The sequence below is a fragment of the Pocillopora verrucosa genome, chromosome 4 (genome assembly GCF_036669915.1).
Source record: "Pocillopora verrucosa isolate sample1 chromosome 4, ASM3666991v2, whole genome shotgun sequence".
Lineage (NCBI taxonomy): Eukaryota > Metazoa > Cnidaria > Anthozoa > Scleractinia > Pocilloporidae > Pocillopora > Pocillopora verrucosa.
Genome location: NC_089315.1, coordinates 21,563,426 through 21,586,397, shown reverse-complemented (window position 1 = coordinate 21,586,397; position 22,972 = coordinate 21,563,426). Strand labels below are relative to the sequence as shown.

The following is a 22,972-nucleotide window of genomic DNA, read 5'->3' as shown; positions in this document are numbered from 1 at the left end:
AATGAATCACACTGCAGTGGTACTCAAATAATTAAAAATTAAGTCTCTCCACATAGACAACGTAATTTTAACAAATAGATTCCAAATTGCCATGCATCTGTTCAGTAATAGATCACCGATGTGAAAATGTGAAATGTGGTAAGAACAAACAAGTGGCACACAAGGCGCAGCCGAGTGTGTCACTGATGTTCTTACCATTTTGACTTCCTCTGTAATCTATTACTGAACAGACGTACGGCAACTTGGAATCTATTTGTTTTATATAATAAAGAATTAAAAAAAGTTTTAATGATGATGTCATCTATACGTCTTTCCTCCAATAGATCACAAGTGAGAACCAATCAGAATGCATGCATAACTGAGCTTATTACATAACACATGCTAGACACCACTAAAAACAAATTGTTCTAAATAACATCTCATTGCAATCACAAAGTCTATAAAGATTTCACATTACTGTCAACCTCTGCAAATTGAAAATTATGAAAGATTTTTTCTGGGAAGTTGCAGTGTCCAGGCTGATGTAGTCAATCAGAGGAGAGGGTTGCTTGTAACTTTCTCTTTGAAGTTGTCTAAAAGATTCTCAGAAACCTTATGTGGTCAAGTCTTTAAAAAAACAAGAAGGAAAGAGAGATTTCACATACTGAAAGCTATCTAAACTAGAATCAGGCTATAAGGGTCAGAAATTAATTATCACCTGGGAGGGGATCACACTGTTTTCAGGGGGAATGGAGGGGAATCAATTATCACTGATTGAGTATAATGGAATATCATTAGAATGCTATGGGACCCTAGGGTGGGAACCCTTTCTTTCTTTTCATCTAGATAATAAAAAATCTGTCCCACAAACACAGGATTACAATTACTTATGTCAACATACAGTCTTTAATACAAAGGTTTAAAATTCAATGAGTACATATTCAACTGAAAGAAGTCTGCTTTGTCCCTTGAATGAAAAATGCTGATTGCTTTAAAATCTAAATGCACAAGTACTTCAGGAAATATTGTTTTTTGGAATTATGCCATCCTTCTGGACCTGCACAAGTCAAAAATACTTTGTACAGTCTATGGTTAGACATACAAGGATGGAAAAATTTCAAACTTTTCAGTTCAGATCACATAGCTGGACAAGTGCTGTTGATGAGTTGTATATCCTACTTTGCTATGGACAACCAACCAACCTACAATACAGGTTTAAAAGTACATGTTTTCACAATTATTGATGTACAGCTACTAAAAATGATACTAATTCTTTTGCAAGTGTCCAATTCCAGAAGTGCAAAAGATTTTCAATCAATAAACAGTACAATACACAGTGTTCAATAACACAAAATATTTCCATTTGTGTTCAGTTCTTTCTGGCTTAGTAAGGCCGATACCCACCACCACCAGCACCACCACCCCCTCCTCCACGTCCACGCACTTGTCCACCACGCCTGTTTGGACCATATGAAGACGCTTCAGAACTGTACTCCCCCATGTTGTGATAACCTCCACCATAACCACTGCCATAGGCACCACCATAACTACCATAACCACCATCATAGCCATAACTACTGCCATAAGAGTAATCACCACTGCCGTAATTTTCATAACCTTCATAACCTGAACCATAGGTAGGTTGTGAGTAGGCACCATTATAACCTGCACCACCACCACCACCTCCTCCTCCTCCACCTCCCCGCCCTCTTCCTCTGAATCCACCTCCACCACGACCACGGAATCCACCACCTCCACCTTGACCACCTCCCCCCTGTCCACTGTTTTCCTCTGCCTTCTTGAGCTCAACTTTCTTGTCTTTGATTGTGCAGTTCCTGATGATAAATAGCTTGTCCACTATGTGTTCATTTTGGAACCAAGCAAATGCATAGCCCTTGAATTTGTTGGTGTTTCTGTCAAACATCAGTTTAATTTTCTCTGGTTGATGGGGTGTAAATATGGCCAGCACATTCTTGATATCTTCTTCAGAGGCCTCTTCATTAAGCCCTCCTATGAAGAGCTTCTTTGTTTTCAACTGAGCCAGTGGGTTTGGATCATCTCTTGGAATTGCCCTTCTTGGGTAAACAGTCTGGCCATCAACAACTTGTGGTTTATCTTCTAAGATTTGATCCACTGCTGCTTGATCAGACATTGACACAAAGGCAAACCCCCTTGGGTTATGATCTTTATCTAAGCCTATCTTGACTTCAGTGACAGTTCCATATTTTCCAAAGTGATTTTTTAGACTTTCCTCAGTTGACTCAAGCTTAAGCTTTCCAATGTAAAGCTTTTTCAAATCTGGATTATTTTCCCAGCCTTCAGTAGCCATGATTGAACAAGCCTAAAAGGAAGCACACAAAGTTCCATTAGTTTAAAATAAAACTTTAAATACTCTCCTGAGCAATTAAGTTAATGAAAAAAAATAAAGGTTAAAGAATTTTCCAAACCGCTGAAAGTAACAAATCTTTTCCCTTCAAACAACATCAATGGCAACTATTCTTTCAATTTTAACTAAATTAAAAATAGACTGCGAGAGTCCAATTCAGTGATAAATATGAAATTAAAAAAACTAGCCATGTTCACCTGCAACAAAAGTGAAATGTTACAAAAAAACTGAAAAAGGGCAAATTGAAAAATGAAATAGAAAAGCAAAATATGTGGAAAAAAAGTCAGAGAGATACAGACAAGAAACTTGAAAAATTCTTTATTCAAAAGCAATAAAATTCTATTTCAGTTTGAATAGTTCATTTCCATGATAAAATATTTGTTTAGATATCTTACAGACTAGAAAAAACTGATGGCAATTTTCTCTCAAAACCCCATTTTAATTAATTGGTGCTACGCCAAACCATGTCTGTGCAACCAACAGTGCTTCTGTGCTCATAATCACCTTCTCAAACTCAGACACATTATAAAAAGTATCCTTTTACAAATCTTTAGCCCTCCAAGTAACAATTTACAAAGCCTCTAGGGCTTAATTGACTAAAACAGAGAACAAAGAGATAAAACACAGAAATGGAGGTAGCATCTAAAACTAGATTCCCTTTTCACTGAAATAAAGAGATTTGGGAAATCATAAAGACAAGTTTCACCCAAGTTAAATCAAAACTCCATTTGTTAATTTTAACTTGTGTTAAGTGTGGAAGTCACCAAAAGATATCAGTTACTAGTGACCATGAAATAAATCTGTTCGGGGTCTATTCTTCCTCATAAAAATGTAATTCTTCAAATAAACTTTTGAGTCATCTGGGTACTTATATGAACACATAACTAAACCTTCCATATAATTTCATTTCAGCCACAGAAAATTTTAAACAAATTCCAGGAAAGCATGAAATCAGTTAAAACCCAACTCATTACTCTGAACTTCTCCTCCAATCCTTGCCAGCAGCATATCTCATTATCAATACATTAACAATTGTGAACCAGCACAAACTCGAATCGTTTGGGTACACAGCAGGGAAAGAATAACCAAAATGTGTAACAAATTGAAGGTAATTCAGGGAGAGACAACGAAAAAAGCTCTGATTTTACACTGCACACGACCAAAAAACAACATTTGTAGAACTTCGTTCTTGGAAGGAAAGCTTCTCTATTACTGAAACAATGGAAAGTTGACCAAGTTGAAACTGGAACAAGAAAGGAAAAGGCTATGAAACTTCAGGAATTCAAGACTTCGTCCTCTATCGTTGGAAACGGTTCTTTCCGATTTTCTGCGTCTACTTTAAGCGGTCAGAAAGCATCAGGAGGGAAACCTTTCTTGAAATTGAACTACCACGGAAATGGCTGAAACGACGGAAAGCAAAAACCCTTCACAAGATCTGAAACTTCGTGGGAATAATTCTTCTTGCCCTATTCCAATCTCATCATACTAGCACACCATCAAACATACATGTTTTTTGAAGACTCCAGCGTTTTATTGACATTCCGAAGCGCTTTTACTTAGTAGTTACCACACATTCGGTCCGTGCTTGACCACTCCAGATTCCATGCGTCATCCAATTCCTTTGTCATCTGGAGACGCCGCGTGGCCGCCAAGATTCGACGCCGCCATGACAGTCACCCGTGCAGCTCTCATGTCCTCTCGAAGAGGGACGGCAGGCAGAAGTCGCAATAATCGAGTTTTCTGCCAACACAACTGTCAGTTCAGTACGGGATTGTTTGTATAATCATACTACTTGTATCGTTTCGAAACTTCATTTGCTGCAAAAAAGATTGATTTCCCGAAGCGAGCGGTGTTTAGGAGCGACAGATAGGAGCACGTGGTAATGAAAGTTCACTCAAAAACCTTTGATAGGGAACTCAAACAGACAAATCGTTTCATGAAAAAAAAACTGTCAAGTAAGATCACAAACCTCAGCTAAGAATGAATAGAAGGTAAATCAAAGCGTGAGTAAATTTCAACGACAGCAAAAGTAATCGGTGGATGGCTTAATTTGAATGAGAATAGCTAACCCATCAAACTCTTGATAAGCCAGGAAAACGCAAAAATCCTCCACCAAAAAGATTTTAAAAACTTGAGGGATATGGTTAAAAATGGAAACCTTCCGTATACCTTACCTTCAAATGTAGAATTTACAGCTTTTAACGTACAGCCTTTCACGCACACCTTCTATCTACACTCAGTCTTTAGATGCAAATCGACAAGCACTGGATGGAATGTGTAATGCGTCACAGGTCACGAGGTCTATCCATCCCTGAGCCCACGGTGTTAAAGACAAATGCGCGGGAAAGCTGCAAGCATACCCACCCATTACATAGAGAAGCCTTGACTGTGCTCTGTTCTGTTGTAAAGCACGCAGGAAGCGGCAAGAGTACTAAAGAAGTGTGGAAACACTCGACTACGTCTCGGTTGTGGTAGATTGTGTGTGTTGCGCGAATAACTGTAACAAAAAATAAACTGTATTGGTGCCACGGATACCTGTTAGTACAAAATGCAGACTGAAGACTGCAGACCGGATACAAAATGTAAACTAGGTACAAAATGTAGACTAGATACAAAATGTAGACTGCAGACTGCAGAGTGGGAACAAAATGCAGATTGAGAATCTAAAGAGTTTTTTCGTGTGGTATGTGATAACATGTCATCTTACAACTTACTGAGCGTCACGCATCGCTTTTCCGCGATCAGCTTGCACTATTATTTACACTATTGTGAAATATTCCTGGCCCATTTCTTGATTAAAACTGATCTTGAGATAATTTCAAGTCTTCATATAGTCTTCTCACTTTGCGTGCGAGTTGTTTGGTGTGTTGTCTGTACAGATTTTACCAACGTAGTAAAAGTGGATGAAGCTGTAGATGTAAATGAGATGTCACTGTTGAATATTTAACACGCGCAACGTTCGAGAAACAATAGTGACAGCTTTGCACGTGGGCCGTATACTCATCTTTTTAAGCGGCATGTGTTTATTTTGTGGAAAAAATGCGGACCGAGACCAAAATTGTTCCTTCGACTTGACATATTTTCGACGTTAGTAGATCACATCATATTAACTAAGCTCTGTAAATCATTCATTTCAGATAACGAAATCAACTAAACATGCCAACGGTGGTATCTGAATTCGTCCCTGGCCAAACACAAACGACCCCACAAGATCACTTTCACTAGGCATCGAAAACATACACAAAATCGTCCATAGTTAATTTTAATTAAATATTCATCTAGAGATAGCATCGAGAAAACAAATCCAGAAAAATATAATCGGCACACCCAACAAATCATGAATCTTGCACAGCTTGCCGTTAAAGAACTGCTCAAATCAAAATGTTTGGTGCAATTCATCAACACCTCAAGCAATACTTAATTCAAAATGTTTCCACTCACTCTCGTCGTGAAGGAACAATAACCATGATCGTGCTACAGTGCACAGGACTCCATTTTCTCTCGCAGGTAACTTAGTGTTAACAACTGAGTTGAAAACGTAAATTAGCCACCCTAAACGGTGGCTAATTTAAGTTTTTAACTCAGTTGTTAACACTAAATTACCTGCTATACTCTCCCACCGACGCAGCACCACAGTTTCTTTAGAAACTTACCCCTTTATCCATTTTCTCTCGAACAACTATCCACCATTTTCACAGCACGGGTAACACAGTTACTAAAGGTAACACCATATCTTTGATCTGTCTAGTAGTATCGCATTTCTCATAAAGTGCGGTAAAATACGCGTTAAAAACACAGGAAAGCCAACATTTCTCATTCTGATTCCATTTTACGAACTGCTCTCTCCGAATCCCCCATTACTTCGTTGAAATTTGAACACCTCTCAAATCAAAGAGCAAAAACGACGCTCTGATTGGTGCGAGATACATACCTTAATGCGGCGATCTGACTGATGCGAGATACATACCCCAAACTATCTGATTGGTATGAGTAACATACCACTCTCTGTACGCTAACAGAGGTTATTTTTAAAAAAAATAAAAAAATGGATTTAAGTCGTAATTTAGTCGAAACTCACCGTGGTCGATCATTTCACTCTTGCAGCACCCCTCCCCCCACGCTACTTTGACCAGTGATTACATAATCTCGAGCTCAAGCTCCTTGTCAGCGATTAGTCACTAGGGTAAAACAAAGCGCTTGTATCAAATATCGGCATCGGCCCTGTCACAAATATTGGTGCTGAGCCTAAAAAAGAGCGGTGACCCCATTCACACCCAAACTATAAAACACGTTTTAGAGCTGCTTTTAAAACATTATTTGAAATTGTTTTTCTTGATAGCAGTTGCCTGGACTAATTTTTGTATCATAATGAAAATCAGAGTGATCATTTAAACCCTAAGTTAAATTTAGACTGCATGTGTTCCTTCGCTGATTTTTATTCAATAAAAAATTGTCTTACTAAACGTGTTTAGCATATGTGAATAGGCCACACCACACCTACCACACACACCAGAATGTGATTAAGAGGCACCCCCAACCCCAGCATAGAAACTGGTAGGAACCTTTTCGCCGATCCATGAGGAAGTTTGACTCCACATCCGGTTTGCAGACTACAGGAAACACTTTTCAAGAGACTCACTAATACAGTTGAGATTTCAAACGGCCTAGGTGATCTTCTACATGAGCGGGAAAGCTATCTATAACTTCAGAGAGTCCTATTTTTTTCAGCGAACAGGAGATAAGTTTGCGAACGAAAGTTGCAATAAAATATGGATGTTAATTCATCTTTTTCTCGTAAATGTGGGCCCTATCGAGGCTCAGGGTCAGGTGTTTCTACATCCTAACAACGAAATCAGGAGATGAAGGAAACACATATAGAGCAGTATTTCTTGGAAAAGAAAGATTCTATTCATTCAGAATACAATTATCAAAATCGTTTTCAAAGAACTATCTTCCATATCAATCTTCCATCTCTTTTCGCTTGCGTAGCAGTCCTTTCTGTTTCCCCTCAGCCAAGTGGGAAAAGAGGGACAAGCGTATTGGTATGAGACAAAAAATTGAAAGAGCAAAACCTTTGGCTCGAAAAATGTCAATTTATTTGACACCGTTAGCAGTGAACGAGCAGTTAATAACCGCATACCTATGGTGTCCTTCAGAACACAGAATGTTAATTTAAAAACCGTGGCAAGGTTCTGCGGCTAATTTTCATTGGAGACTTCACTGCAGACTCATCTCACTGGTTATTTGTGTCAAGTCTGTGCCAAAGATTTCTACAGGTAAAGGGAAGATAGTGCACCGTCAATAAATTAAGAACATCACATAAATAAAAAGTTTCAACTATTTAACACATCAAGTAGACCTGAGGAAAAATTGTGTTCGAATGCCCCACCCAATATTTTTGCGAAAGACTAAATTAGTTATCATGTCTTTCTGTACTTTGCCAAAGCTTTAAAACTTAAACTTTGTAGACCTTCTCTTCTGAGCCATTTGCTGGCAAAAGTGAATTATTTACCTTAAACACCTCTGTATTCTTAAAATAACTCTTGTATTCTTCAGGAAACACTTAACGCTTCAAGTCCAAATTCCCCACCCCAGCCAGGTAAGGTTCAAATTCCCTACCCCCGGGATGATGGTCAAATTCCCATGGGTTGCTAGGGGGGGGGGGGGGAGATACGAAACTTGGAATTGATCAGTGCATAACTTCAAAACATATATATCCAAACCTAGACCCAGCTATTGAAACTGGAGTCGCTTGAAACGATTTTTAAATTGGCAAGTTCCAACAAAGATCAGAGTGATAACCAAAAAAACCCTTAAGTTTTGATAGCACATATGATAAAAGTAAAAAGTCACCCACATTATGGCAATAGTGGCAAAAAAATCAAATCTAGGAGGCAACAAGTTAACCTATGTAGAAGGTGGCAACATAGGAAAAATTCATACTTCAAACGGTCTTCCACTCTGAGTATTGGATGTATAGTATTTCCTATTTTTTACATGGCTGGCTTGTTGTACTCTTTGTTCAAGAGGAAAATAATTTCAATCATTGTACAATATTGGTCAATATAGAAAAATTAATACCTCCATCCAGTAGAAATCCTTTCATGAGCATCAAAGTGAAATGTTTAAATCTGCAAATAACAAATGGGTTCAGATTTCTGCTGTTGATCAAAAACAATTTACTGTATACTTTTACAAAGAAATTACAAATTTTCTAATTTAAATAATTTCACCTGTGTAAAACCCAACCAGGACCTGTAAACCCATGCCAAGGAACATAGTAAAGTTTAATGTGTCATTGGTTATGTTAAAATCAAATGTTTTCCTTGATTTACAATTTTTCAAACTAGTTGTGGCTGTACCACTCAATGAATAATTTCATATTATCTAAAAAAACTTGACTATGAACATGTTGCTGGATTTTGATCAACCAAGTTTGTGCCATGACTTGCTATGTAACAGTAGTTAACCTCCATTATAAAGAGGTAGAGTAATCAAATGAAAATTGTTCAACAAAAACCTGATATCATCTTACCAGTGATGTTCATTCCCTAGTTGGTGTTCCTTCAGGATATGACATCATGAACTCCAGTTTCCAATTAGGCACTCAACCAACGAAGAGTTTGCCTGTTGCATAAGAACCCAAAAAGATAACCTAATATTAATACTGGTATTATATCATGTTCCTTTTATTCTACCGTGACTGAAATTGAATTTGAAATTCACCAACAGTTGTTAACCATACTTCCAAAAAATGACAAATATCAACTTGGAGTTAGATTATGATTAAATAGACTTGTTTTAAAAAGACCACTGGCACTTTCACCATCACTGGTTAACACTAACAAAAAATTAAGTTTTTCTTTTTGTTTTTTTCTAGAATTAAGGGTAGTTTGCCCAACCAACAAGATCATATGGACAATAATATGTTCTTCTAGTTAACCAGTTATCTTTTGTCAAAGAAATGCTACATTTCCAGTATTCTGGACTCAGTAATTTTGTTCACATTACAAAACAGCACCAGTTATTTTTTCCAAATCTGGAATATAGTTATTTCAATATGACTTTTTGAATTGACTTTTTCATTCTCAAATATAATGAAGAATAGATCCCTGTGGAAAGTTCTCCAGAAATTCAAGAGGTGATTGATCAAGTAAATCTCAGTCCAAAGTGTGCATATGGTTATAAAAATACAAAAAAAACAAATTATGCACTTCCATATATATTGGCAATTTCTTCATAGTTGTCTATTTCAAAACACATAGGCAAATTGGAGATGTATACATTTAAATAAATTAAACATGCCCTTATAAAGCAAACTGTTTATTATCTTCATAACAATCCACAATTGCTCATCTGCCAAAGCTCTATTATCTTAAGTAAAAACTAGATCAGGTTTTGGTTTTGTTGTGTGATTCACCATAAAACACATACCAGCATCTGCAGATATATGTTGAAGGGAAAGTGTCTAACTATTACTTTCAATAATGACTGGAAGTTACACAAAGGAGGAAGTGGCCATGGCATCTTTACCACTCAAAATGACCTAAGATGATTCCCATGTAAAATGTTCTGTGGTAATACCTCTTATCAGTTGTGGCTCACATCTGTCTTTTAATAATAACTTTGTTCTTCATCAGCATTTGTATCAGCGCTAATAGGAAACATTAATCTTGAAATCTTAGTTTGGGCAAAAAATGTAAGCAATAATTTTCATGGCAAAACAGAAATCTGAAATTGTACAGCTTGAAAAAACAAAAGCATCTTAGCTCATAAATTAATGAATGCCAACCATAACTTCAATGACTGCAAATATTTATACAAATGGCTGAGGAATACTTTGAAGTATTAAAACTGTACAGAAAATTTCATAATCATTTCATTATGATAGGTTGCATGGTCACTCATATGCCACTCTGCTCAAATGTTCACATACTAAAGCCAGATCTGACCTCTTGATAGGAACAGGTAAATAAAAATGATCAACTGTCAACATCAACCAAAGTCACAGGTTTAAAGATGTCCATAAGGATATGATTCAAGGGTGCTAATAGTGAGTTCAAAATATATCCCAATAAGTTTTGCAAGTTTTACAATTAGTAGATGAATGTTTTTTAGGTATCTAACATACCAATAATATGAACATCTGAACTTTAAATTAAATAAAAATAATATACTCTAACAAAAACCATCTCACTATTATTGTTGCTATTTAAGAGCATATATAAATCTAAGTGAGTCTTCCAAAACATACCCAAGAAGACAGCAAACTCAAAAGTCAATTTTCAAGCTCTCACCCAAAAATTGAGAATTCCCCCCAGCCCACTGCCTACCTAGCCATAGTGATCTAGTCCACTCATGGAGCTGTCCTAATGCACGAGTTTAACTGTGAATCATGGGACACAGTTCAAGACAACAACAGGCTGAAAATAACGCTATCAAGAAGTCCACTTTTATGGAAAAACCACCTCCCCCCTGGTTGATGTTAAAAACCTACCCTTCCCACCCCTGAGCTTTAGACACAGAGCCATTTGCAACCCACCCTTGGATAGGCCAGTGGCTGGGTTGCATGCTAGTGCTAGCCTTGATGTTAAGCCCCCAGCATTTCAATCAGCCATGCTGAGATGCACTCCTCCAAGCAAACCTAGCTATCAGGTTTTTTCAATCCCCTCTACACCTGCTGCTTTGGACTTTCAACCACCCACTAGCTGAGATGTGGCAAGGCATGAAACTACGTGTCAATCTTTGCAAAATAGCAAGCATATTTTTTTCAAATACAAGCAGGTATAAATACCAGTTAATGACACTGACTACATTTTAGAATTCCAAAGAGTAGATGAAAAAGGTTATCCAATGTACTGAAAATTTAACAACCGATGTTGCTATTTAGCTTAGGAGGGTGGAAAAGGGTTTAAGTCTGGCTGCTTCCCTGTGAAGAAACTTAATCTCACTCTCTCTGTTTAAACAACTTGGAGCTTCTAAAAAGGCATTTTTGATTCAGACAAATAAACATTTTTGCAACAATCAGAGCAGTAGCTATTTGTTGGACACATCATGTGGTTTTCTGGGTACAGCCAGGTTATCGAGTTCTTTTCAAATTGAACCCATTCACAGCACATTTGAAGACAATTTTCTCAGGCTTAGTGTAGTAAATGTTGATCTTTTATCAATATTTTTGGATGATGGGGATTGAAATTACATAGTTATGAGAGAATACTACAAGATCAAGTCAACTACTAAAATTGGAATTGCCCAGTAAGAGATCTTCATCATCAAACATCCTAATCTCACAAGGTTTTTTCCAAAAAAAAATTACCCAAGTGTTACCCAGTAAATGAGCCTTAGGAGTTTCCCCACGTGTCTTGTCAATTTTTTGAATGACTGGTAATAACTCAGAAATATTCAAATATTTTTAAATTGAGAGCCTATGTGAAAAAGAGTAGAAAAAATGAACATGTCAAGCCAATCAGGTGAAAGAATCAAAGTGCTCTGTGAGTAAACTCGTGAATTGACAGATGCCTTACATGATTTTTTTAATCATGTTTAATGTTATCTGGTTTAGGGAATTTTGTGGTTGATTGTCATATTTAGAGTATGAGCAGTAGTTCAGTGTTTGCTAATGTAGCAAAGTAACAAAGTAATGTTGGAATAAGAAGGCATTACAATTGAAATGATCATGCTGTTACATTTGACAAGGGTGGATGATGTGTTTTAAACATATATCATTTTTGTTTCTGGTTCAAAAGAAAAGGTTGGAAGTAAATGTGGGTGGAAAGTGAAATTTACTGTGTATCATTGTAAATATTGGAAAATCAAGGCAACACTTTCTTACTGAAAACATTAATGACTCCCTCTTTATCAAATGAGACAAACAGGAACGAGTTTTCAGTGATATAACTAAGCCCAGACTGCCACCATCATTTTGGATTTCTGCCTGGGTAGATTTTGGTCACGTGCTAAGCAACGTATAATCAAGAACAAGATATAATTTCATTCCAGACCTATTTATCAATTTTGTAGTGAATAACTTTCACATTTTAGTAAGCAATATTTATTTTGAATCTTCAAATTGTCTTGAAACTTAAAAGAAAATTGTTCTTTAAAAATTCACTGAAGATTGGCAGCCAAAATTATTTGTTTAGGTTTTATTTGATTTTTGTGTTAACCTGTAATTTCATCAGTTGCTGGCACCTTTTGTTGCTTCTCACAGAAAACACATGATACGAAATGTAATGATCGATTTTGTCCCCAATCTCATGCCATAACAAAAAACCTTTAGAACACCTGTAAACTCCGAGCGCTTCGGAGTAAGTGATATTTTTAATGAATCTTTGGATTTTTTTCAAGTTCAAGGATTGTAAATTACAATTTTACGAAAAATGAGGGTTTTTCTTTTATTCCAGTGTGAATCCTCGCACGCCTGCCAGTCGCTGGCGCCGCTTGTTGAAACTAAAACGAAAAAAATAAACTCTTTTAAGACTATCATTGGCTTCTTTTTCACCCCACCACTATTCTCAGCTACAAAGGTCACCATTTCGTTTGTTTATTACTCACCAAAAACTATCAAATGCACTCAAAAGTCTAAAATCAAAAAAAAAGTTTACAGGAATCGACCAATAATTATTGAGCAAGCGAGTACCATTCTCCACATCATATCTACAACTTAATCTTGTGCATGCGCGCAATTTACGAGTTAAAAAAAGGCTGAGTAAAGAATAAAGAATAAAAGAGTAATTAAAGAATAGATAATAAGTAGGCAGTTATTTTCTTGTTTAAAAAATAAGCCAATTTACATAGTTCTACAGTACATTAAATAATAACAGGGTACTATTAATATCAAAATCTGCTTGCAATTGCACACTTCTCTGAGGTTTACTTATTATTCACATCTCCAGGGATACCTCAAAGACTTCTTAGTTTGGAACAAGAATAAGCAACTCTTAAAATATGAACAAATCCTTTATTCTTAACCAACAAAGCTTTAATAAAGGCCATGCTTGTGTACACATCATAATACAAATCAGAAAACAACTACATATCCCATATAACACTTCCCAATAGAAGAAAAAAACTAAAATTGCTCTTGTCCTTTTTTAAAGCAAGAGTGCTGTCAAGTTTAAACTTCTCCATTTTACGGACAAAGATTAAATCAAGGGATGTTTGAGTAAGTTGAAGCTTAAACTTACACCTGTACTTTAAAGGAACTTAGATGAAGATCCACCTCTAAAAATAGCATGATGTTGTTATCATTTAGAAAGAATAGCAATAAAAGTGTTTCTTGTTAAAATCATGCAACATAGTCTACTCTGTGAATACAAATGAAAGATGCCTGTAATTCTGAAGTAGCTTAGACTGCATCTATATGCTTGATCAACTGTAACTGCAACACTCTGATTCTTGGGTAGCCTAGGTCCTGGGTGCCTTAGTGTAAATTATGCCTGGTTATGTTGACTTAAGACAAACCTAAGTATCAAAACAGATCAAACTTAGTCTTCTAAGGACAAAAAACAAATATGATGGTGATGACCTCACCCTCTGTTGAAATCATCAAATGGTGTGAACCTGATTTCAAAACATTTTGCTTTTGCTAGAGTAAAAGCTTCAATTTAAGAAACTGCCACAAACATTGAGGAGGAAAACTACACCTCTAGTCCCATAATAAAGTCCCATAATGAGTGAAAGGCTTGTGTGAGTAACACTAGGGTATGCCCAAATCTAACTTCATGAACAGTTACTATCATAACAATGATAATAATTTTTAAGAAAAACATCCAGAAGTCATACTAGTTGACAATAAATAAATTTTGATGGATTGTTCATTAAACCTGACTTCTCTAACCTGATTTGGAAGAAACATCTTAAGTGAAATTTAGGGGACCAACACAAACAAAAGCTACAGTCTCACCTGCTTTATTTTTAGTATGGCTTGTATCTGTTATTTCTGTAACCTCCCTGAGGGCCATAATTAGAAGGTGCTTGTGGATAGGCACCCATGTTACCGTAGTAATCACCTCCATAACTGCCATATCCACCATAACTAGCATCACCATAGCCGCCGCCGTCACCAAAGCCGTCATAACCACCTCCTGGGTATGCACCATACCCACCAGCTCCATGATAATTGCCTCCCATTCCGCCGCCACCGCCGCGACCACGGCCACCAAAACTTCCACGACCACCTCCGCGACCACCGCGTCCTCTTTGTCCTTGAGAACCTGATTTGTCCTTAGGCTCAGCTTTCTTGATTTCCACGCTTTTTCCATTGATAGAGACCTGTTTTATGCAGCACAGTTCATCGACAATGTCCTCGTCCTCAAATTCAACAAAACAGAAACCCCGATGTTTGGTCTCGTCCTCTTTTTTCATGATTAAGTCCACGTTGGTTGGTGTAATGCCGCGAACTCGATCAGCCAAAGATTGCTTTATGCTTTCGGCGTCTGCCTCGTCTGGTAGGCCACCGATGAAAATTTTCTTCGTTTTGAGATGAGCCGTCGAGCTTTGATCATCTCTAGGAATGGCTCGTTTCACTTCGACTTCTTTTCCGTCAATGGAGTGAGGGCCTTTTTCTTTCTTGTCTTCTAACACTTTAAGGACACTCTCCTCGTCTTCGAAGGTAACATAACCAAATCCTCTGGACTCTTTACTCTGGCTTCGGATCACAACACAGTCTGTCATAGCCCCGTACTGTTCAAAGAATGACTTTAAAGTGTCATCTTCGGTATCTCTCTTTAACCCACCGACAAAGAGTTTTTTCAGTCTTTCGTCGTTGTCCTTTGGACTCGCCATTTTTTAAGTCTTCTACAGTAGTTCTTTCCGCTTCGAAGTCACGCTTTCTACAAACGAACATTTGAGCTAGTAATGCGCACGCGTCAGCGCCATCCAAGAGAAACCCCTGGAAACGAGGCTGGTTCCCAGAGCTTCGCTGACAAAGGGCGAACACAGACGCTCAACGACGCAGTACCACAGTTACTTTAAAAACTTACCCCCTTTATTAGTTCCCAGAGCTCTCGCGAATGCGCTTGCACAATGAACGACTCAGTAGTTTGTTCCCTACTTTCTCCTGAGGAACTACTTCGAAATCCATCTTAAAGAAGCCATCTCGGGTCGATTTCCGATTACGAATTCCGAGCGCGCCTGGTGTCGTCTTCGTGATGGAAGCTCAACACCCGCGATATAAAGTCTACTTAGTTTTCGCTCATTAATTTGTCTTAACGTTAAGATATTTGCATGTCTTTCCTCTGTCGCTGACCTGTAACCTATTTTTGAGAGGGAGGCATTTCTTGTAAACGGTAGAATATTTATCTGGGATACATTGATGAACGCAATCTGGGTCTCATTGTATTCAAAGAAGTCATCCTAATTGACGCCCCACGCATTTCTTTAAACTCGGTAAATTTTTCACGCTTTTATCACGAAGAGATACCCAAGCAGTTTTATTTTTGTTTTCCCTTAGATCGAGAAGTAAAGGAAAAAATTGGATGATGGTCAGTTATATCAGGAGGAACTAGCCTACTCACCGAGGGGTCGTTCAAATCATTAGTGAAAATATTATCTATGATGTGAGCATCGCCGTAATAGTTTGCCGAGTGATCAAAGGAAGTTTAATGACAATGGTGGTTCATTAAATCCAGATTCCAGCCATACTTGTAAGCAGAAGATCTGGTCTTCTGCTAAAATCATGCAAATTTTGATCGGAAGGCCTGTTTATAAGACTATCAACGCTCGTGACAAGACGAAAAACATCTTTCTTTATTTCCTTACCGAGCTCAAAACTTACCATCTCTCTTATTTCTATCTACAAACATTACGCTATCGACATTGCTGATCCTAGCAGTGGGCAGGACGCGTGTCACATGAACTTTGTAATAGACCTCGCTCACCGTGGAGTCTCTGTGGCTCAGTGGTAGAGCTTCAGAGCGCGGAATCCGAAGGTCTGAGGTTCGATTCCTCATGGGGACTCAGAATTTTTTTCTTTGTCCCACACTCGTGATAAGACGAAAAACATCTTTCTTTATTCCTTTACCGAGCTCAAAACTCACCATCTCTCTTATTTCTATCATCAACTATGTTTTTCACTGTCGGCCTGATGACTTCCAAAAACAATGATTCTGCACATTCATCATGAGCGAAATTCAAGTCAGATCGACGGTTTTTTTCGAGGTTGCCGGCTAGATAAAGACCAAGGGATATCCCTACACCACCACTGCCCTATCTTTACGGAGTGTGTGGATAAATTTAAAATCGGAAATATCAGCATGATGGTCTAAATCTCTAAGCCAGGTCTCACCTATACTAATAAAAGAAAACAACAACTCTAGATTCTTTGGGAAATTTTTTAAAGCAATCAAAATTACGAGTTAGGCCTCTAAAGCTGCAGAAGACGGTCAAAACAAAGAGAACATAAACAACTCTCGTGGGTTTATTGTGTAACAAACCACAGTTGGCTTTCTTTCGCGGCTCTCGAAATAAGAAAGTCATTCTTCATCCTTGATAAAGCGGAATCGTTTTGCCATATAATAAGTCCTTTATTGTCTCTAAAAGATGCTTATGTGGAATGAGGACGTATGGGCTTTCTTTACAAAAATACTGGTTTAACAAGACGCTCGGCTTTGGAGAAAAACAGCGAATTAAATTAAGTAATTTAATTAAGTAGCAATTAAAGAACAACTGTCCCAATTTGACGGCGAGCTCTATGAACAGACTGACGGCGTGGCCTAAGACCTTTACTAGCGGACACGTTTATGTGCTCCACGTAGGAGCCAAACACCTAGCTTTTACAAACATTATGTTGACAATACATTTACAATCATACCTAGCCCTCAAGCGGTTTCCTCATTTCTTGATGCTTTGAGCTCAAAACATCCCTCCTAAAAATTCACCATGGAAACTGCCGCGGACAACACCCTTCCTTTCCTGGAAATGAACATTAAATGTGAGAGGGATAAGGTAGGCAGTTTAACCAACTTGGGGGGGGGGGGAACGTCCTGCATAATGCAAGAGTAGGAATGCCCATATGATGCTTATGCGCAATGATGATTAAATGAAGATGGTTAATTCTAAGCCTGGTAGTTTAAGTGAAGGAAAATGTTCAGGCATACTCGGATGGAAAGAAAAACTCCAAGTGTTACCAATTAAAATTGAACCTTCGACCTTCCGATAAGTATTTAGGACGCTCTACCGCCAAGCTATAAGTAACTCGTGTCCTCAGGGCTATGATGAAAAACTCTCGCACACAGCGAGGATAAGAATTGCGATATGTGTAAGCTCATGCACAATGATGATTTAAATGAAGATGGTACTCACTGCCCGTCCCATGACGAGCTTTGCCCTCCGAAAAAATTTATGCAAATTAGGCTGAGGCGGATCTGAGATCTTCCTAATAATTATTATCAGTAAGAGAAGATCTCAGTTTACGCCACAGTACAATCGAGGCCAAGGTGTTGCGAATGAATTTTCCGTAATTTATCTTTTGGCACTTTTCAGCGTCCAATTGCATGGAGAGAGTAATAAAGCTGACCTTTCTTGTCATAATACGAATGTTATCCAGACAGCGACACGCGGTAATGTCGGCGTCAATCGCGTGCAAGTATTTCTCACGATTAAACCCTCGCGTGGAACTAACAACTCGTGTTTACTTAAAAGCTCCTTTTCTTACTGCGCACAATGTAAAGTTAAATTTAATGATCGGATTTTTTTTTCTTTTTTTACAAAGGATGACAAAGGAACGACGCCGACCCAAATGTGTCGTGCGTGACTCTTAAATTGCGCTTTAGTGGTTTTTATCTGGCGATGGAGACGATTGGTTACATGTTGATATCATCAAATGAAGTATGATGATTGGTAATGATAATAGGAGTTTCTTCAACTCAACTTAATTAAAGCCAAGTTTGTCACGAGGTTCTTACTGGCCTCATGTTCTATTTAAACACTTTTGCCCTGACGTAAAAACGTTAGTCCATATCGTCACGTGTCGTTGCACGTGACAGATACATTATTTGTTTGAAGCTTGTTAGGTAGCTTTACAGAAAATGAAAATTCTGTCGCGATAACTCTTTGAAATACATGGTAATTTCAGGAAACTTTAGAGATGAGACTGCATCTAAATACCGAAATTGTACACAGCGTGGTCAGCTGTTTCGATATGAGCTCCCATGGATCAAAAGAGATAATGCTATTGAAAATTATAGTTAATCTTCCATCTCAACTTAGGTTTAAAGTTTGTGTTCCCACAATCACTTACCTATCCAGAATGATTAGCAGTACACTGATAGAGGTGTTTGGCCACACCGTTATCAGCTTTACTCGAGGCGTGACAGAACAGTTTGATTCAGAAGAACCTGAATTCACGGCAGAGTCTTTGGGATACGATCCTCTAGAAAGCACAGGTCCGCAGGAGTGGAATTATCGCCCTTTTGATGAGTTTATTTTTCAGGAATATAGTGAGAGGGGCAACACAGCTGGGTGCTTTTATCCGCCATCGAGAACTCTTGCTGTAAGAGTTATGAACGTGTGTTCACTGGAGGAAAACGAAGATCAGCGAGATGAGGATGAGGACATGGCTTGGAAGCGACTCAGACCATCCGTTCTCCGCACGTTTTGTAAATCAATGTACACCGGAGCTTTAATTTCATTTCTAAGTGCGACTACCATAGGCTCACTTTCCGTATTGTTCACTTATCTCTCGTACAAAACTGTACTCAACTGTCAGTTCCGGTCCATGGAATCAATACCAATACAATTACAATGGATGAGATGCACTGCTAAAATCGCTGTTTCGCCATTCTTTATATATAGTTCCCTGTCGGTATATTATTCCTATTTCGCCCATATCAGTTAATGGGTTTAAAAAGAAAACTCTTTCTGGCCACGTTTGTTGTGTATTGCTTGGATACTCTTTGTCATGTTGGTCTGCAAGCCTTAAAATATCCAAGTCCGAGGTATTTGGGTTACCACAATTGCCGCCTATTCTTTTGTTTCTCTTGCATATATGCTGGCAATTATATCTTGTAACCACCCATTTCTCGGCCGGCCATTCGAGGAGACAAAGAGCCACCTTATTCCTACAATTGATTCTTCCCAGCTGTTTGTGTTATATCCTCGGTTTCATCACGGTTTTTTCCATCTACCCTGCATACAACGAACAAAACAAGGAAGGTAAATTATTAACCGCTATCTTCGCTCCACTTGTTGGGGCTGTGTTCAAAATCATTTGCAGGATTTCCGTTCAGCGACTGAGGAATGTTACCCATCCCGGACAATCATACGTTTTAATTGCGCCGGTGTATTTCGGCTCATTGATTTTGTCACGAGTTTTACAAGCGGATCTACACGGTTTACGATCCATGGTGACTCTTGGAATAATTCACGGAGTTTAGGAAGTCTTAGAACGGAGCATAATGGTCGTTATCGATCACTACTGCCACGTTATTTTGAGAAGGACATCAGCTCCTTGGGGAAGTTTTCGCACTCCTCGCTGTGAGACTTATGGCTGATATTGCCATCATAAGCATGTTATATGAATCAATTGGTGTCATGTCTGTTTACGACACAATGTACTTATATCAGTTTGTGTACCTACCAAGTAAACCCTTTCTAAAGTTTCTTCAATCGTTTGCTTTCCAAACGTCAATTATAATGAAGATTGAGTGGCTTTTCACCAGCGTATCTCTTGTAATCGAGACTCGCTATCAGAACATGGCCGTCGTGGCTGTTTGGCGGAAAAGATGGAAACGATATCTTCTTGTGGCAGTTTTTAATGCAGTGCCCTTGGCATTATGGTCAAGTGCATACCTGGTAGAAATTATGCACAAGCGCTTCAGACACGAAGGCCACCCCTGTAGAATGCCGTTTACTTAAGAGTAAGGACTGAGTTTTCAGAGATCTTTACCAAGTCTGGTTGACTTTATGTTTAACAAATAAAGAAACCTTGACTGTGCTCTGTTCTGTTGTGAAGCACACAGGAAGCGGCTAGCGCAAGAGAGAAGTGTAGGGCGAAACACGAGACATATGGAATACATTTGAAAGGTGGTACAATTTGGAACATGTTCTACCTTAGTGTGTGTGCTTTTATGTTAGGGATATCGCGTGGCCTAAATTGCCGAAATTAATTCATTAGAGTCTCTCTGTAATCTTAATGGAATAGCCACAATAAGTGTGCTTATAAAGACAATGTTAGATCACGCAAATGAAACTGTAGGTCTTCATCAGACGTCTTTGACATAATAAAGATGTTTTTGTCCTTTTTTTTTTCTCTCTGCAGCAATAAAATTACAGAAGGGTTCCTTTCAGATATCACCTAATGAAGTATATGACAGTTGGCTGTGATGATGGAAATTTTCTCGGATGTGGTTGGTGTCTTACTTATTGCGATTGTTTGCGCAGGTCAAGCTTAAAACATGCAAAAAAAATCATCCCTATTTTCATGGTAATACACACAATATTCACAATGTGCTCAGCTGTTTCGATATCACACGGTACTAAATCGCGCTGCGTCCTATCAGTCAATGAAGGGATCGATATTAAAGGCCATCCTAGATCTTTCGACTTAAAGCTCCATACCCTGCGTCAATAACTACACCGTCGAGCATGAATGGCAGCGCAGTGATAGAGGTGTTTGGTCACATATTTGTCAGTTTTACGCAAAGCGTGTCTGAGCGTTTCAACCCTGAAGAACCTGAATTCACGGCAGAGTCTTCGGGCTACGAGCCTTTACAAAGCACAAGTCTGAAGTGGAATTATCTCCCAGTTGATGAGCTTATTTATCAGGAATACAGCGACAGAGAAGTCAGAACCTTGAATTATCAGACTGATGTTACTTGCAAGGTAAGGGTTATAGATGCCTGCTCACTGGACGAAAACGAAGAAATACAAAATGAAAGGCAGGAAGAAGATGGAGCAATGGCATGGAAGCGACTTAGACTATCTGCTCTCCGCACAGTTGGTAAATCAATGTACATTGGAGCTTTCATTTCCTTGATAGCATCTTCTGTCATAGGCTCACTCTACATGCTCTTAGTTTATCTCATTTACAGAACTGAACTTAACTGTCTTTTCAACTCCAAAAATACGATTCCAGTAAAAGTACAATGGATTACTTCAATATCTGGTATCATATCTTGCTTCTTTCTCTACATGTGGTTCTTTGTTAGCATGTTTTTTCTTTTACGGCCGTATCAATTGAAGGGGCTAAAAGGAAGACTCTTTCTGGTTTCGTTCCTCTTTTATTTGTTGGATGCATTGTATCGTGTGACCTTACAAGCCTTGGACAGAGCTTCACTGAATAAGCCATTTTCGTTACAGAGCGTCCCACTTCGCGTTTTGTTTATTTCCAGTATATTTTGTCAGGTGTATCTTGTGAGCGCACATTTCTCTGAAAGACGAACAGGTAGACAACGAGCCACTTTGTTCCTACAACTTATTCTCCCTACCTGTTTCAGCATGATTATTTCAACTATTTCATTTCAAATTATTTACCCAGCCTATGAAGGCCAAACAAAGCATAATAAACTAATTATCGCAATCTTCTCTCCTCTTATTGGAGTTTTACTGAAAGTGGTTTGCAGGATTTCGATCCAACGGTTGTGGAACATTACCTTTCCTGGATTTTCGTATGTTTTACTAGCACCAGTGTATTTCGGCTGTGCAATCGTGTTTCGAGTTTTACAAGCGGAATTGAACAGTTTACAATCCATGTCAGTTCTAGGAATAATTCATGGTGTTGCAGAAGTCTTGGAACGAAGCGTTATGGTTGTCATCGATCATTTTGGTCACGCGATTTGGAAAAGAAGATCAGCTCCTTTGGGAAGTTTTCGCACTCCTCGCCGTGAGCGACTAATGGCTGATACCGCTATCATGAGCATGTTGTATGAATCAACTGCTATAGTGTCTTTAAATAGCGTTTTTTACTTGCATCAATTTATTTACGTATCGGAACAACCCTTTGCAAAGTTGTTTCAGTCGTTTGCCGTCCAAACGTCAATTTTACTAGTGATCGAGTGGGTTTTCACCAGCGTATCTCTGGCGATCGAGACTTACTATCAGAATATTGCTGTCATGGCTGTTTGGAGAAAAAGATGGAAGAGACATACACTTGTGGCAATTGTCAATGCAGTTTTTGCATCAATATGGTCGAGTGGATACTTCACAGTAGTCATGCATGGTCACCTTATAGATAATACTCAACCTTGCAAGATGCCCTTTGCTTAAGTAATATGAAGCAATCAGGGATTACGGTGTTAATTACCTGGGTTCCTGTTTGAACTTAAATTTGTCGATGCCAACTCACATTGGTAAGATCTCAAGCAAGGTTTTTCAATAGCACTTGCCAAATTCGGGAAATCCCTCAGCCGTAATTCAAAGTAATCTTTTGCTTGCGCATTTTTGTTTGCATCGGTGTCGTTAATTATTTCAGTCAGATCATTACAGAGATGTCCAAGACACTTTGTGGAAAACGAGAGCCAATTCATACAGTTAAATACCTGTTAGGATCGAAATTGTACGTCAGATGTATCTTGTTGGTAAAGAGGGAGGACACGTCGTAATGTCCTCCCTCTTTACCAACTTACCCTTGGATGAAACAATTGAGATACTCGCGAACAGAGCTTTTGA

At 38.4% G+C, this 22,972-nt stretch overlaps 2 protein-coding genes across 6 annotated transcripts; both read right to left on the bottom strand.

Moving 5' to 3' along the window:
* Positions 1 to 866: 866 nt before the first annotated feature.
* On the bottom strand, positions 867 to 4,679 carry LOC131778724 (heterogeneous nuclear ribonucleoprotein A1). Of its 4 annotated transcripts, none has more exons than XM_059095162.2 (3): positions 4,540 to 4,679; positions 3,933 to 4,105; positions 867 to 2,320 (listed from the first exon to the last, which is right to left on the bottom strand). In XM_059095162.2, the coding sequence occupies exons 2-3, from the start codon at positions 3,975 to 3,977 to the stop codon at positions 1,364 to 1,366; spliced, it is 1,002 nt and encodes a 333-aa protein (XP_058951145.2). In that variant the 5' UTR covers positions 3,978 to 4,105; positions 4,540 to 4,679; the 3' UTR covers positions 867 to 1,363. The 4 variants fall into 4 exon arrangements, with proteins under 4 accessions (XP_058951145.2, XP_066021769.1, XP_066021770.1 ...); XM_066165672.1 differs by having other exon boundaries at positions 3,933 to 4,182; positions 4,540 to 4,616; XM_066165673.1 differs by having other exon boundaries at positions 3,872 to 4,182; positions 4,540 to 4,614.
* A 2,753-nt stretch (positions 4,680 to 7,432) lies between these two features.
* Positions 7,433 to 15,204, bottom strand: LOC131778725 (heterogeneous nuclear ribonucleoprotein A1). 2 transcript variants are annotated; one of them, XR_009339740.2, is made up of 4 exons: positions 14,271 to 15,204; positions 8,901 to 8,992; positions 8,447 to 8,496; positions 7,433 to 7,635 (listed from the first exon to the last, which is right to left on the bottom strand). XR_009339740.2 is itself a non-coding variant. In XM_059095165.2 (2 exons), the coding sequence occupies exon 1, from the start codon at positions 15,149 to 15,151 to the stop codon at positions 14,282 to 14,284; it is 870 nt and encodes a 289-aa protein (XP_058951148.1). In that variant the 5' UTR covers positions 15,152 to 15,204; the 3' UTR covers positions 13,306 to 13,828; positions 14,271 to 14,281. The 2 variants fall into 2 exon arrangements, 1 of the variants encoding a protein (XP_058951148.1); XM_059095165.2 differs by lacking the exons at positions 7,433 to 7,635; positions 8,447 to 8,496; positions 8,901 to 8,992 and adding an exon at positions 13,306 to 13,828.
* Positions 15,205 to 22,972: the final 7,768 nt, after the last annotated feature.

Coding starts and splice junctions, on each gene's coding strand:
- LOC131778724 (XM_059095162.2), bottom strand. CDS start 3,977: ATGACGCATGGAATCTGGAGTGGTCAAGCACGGACCGAATGTGTG. Junction 2,321..3,932: donor AAGCACGGACCGAATGTGTG/GTAACTACTAAG, acceptor GCTTCCTTTTAG/GCTTGTTCAATCATGGCTAC.
- LOC131778725 (XM_059095165.2), bottom strand. CDS start 15,151: ATGGCGAGTCCAAAGGACAACGACGAAAGACTGAAAAAACTCTTTGTC.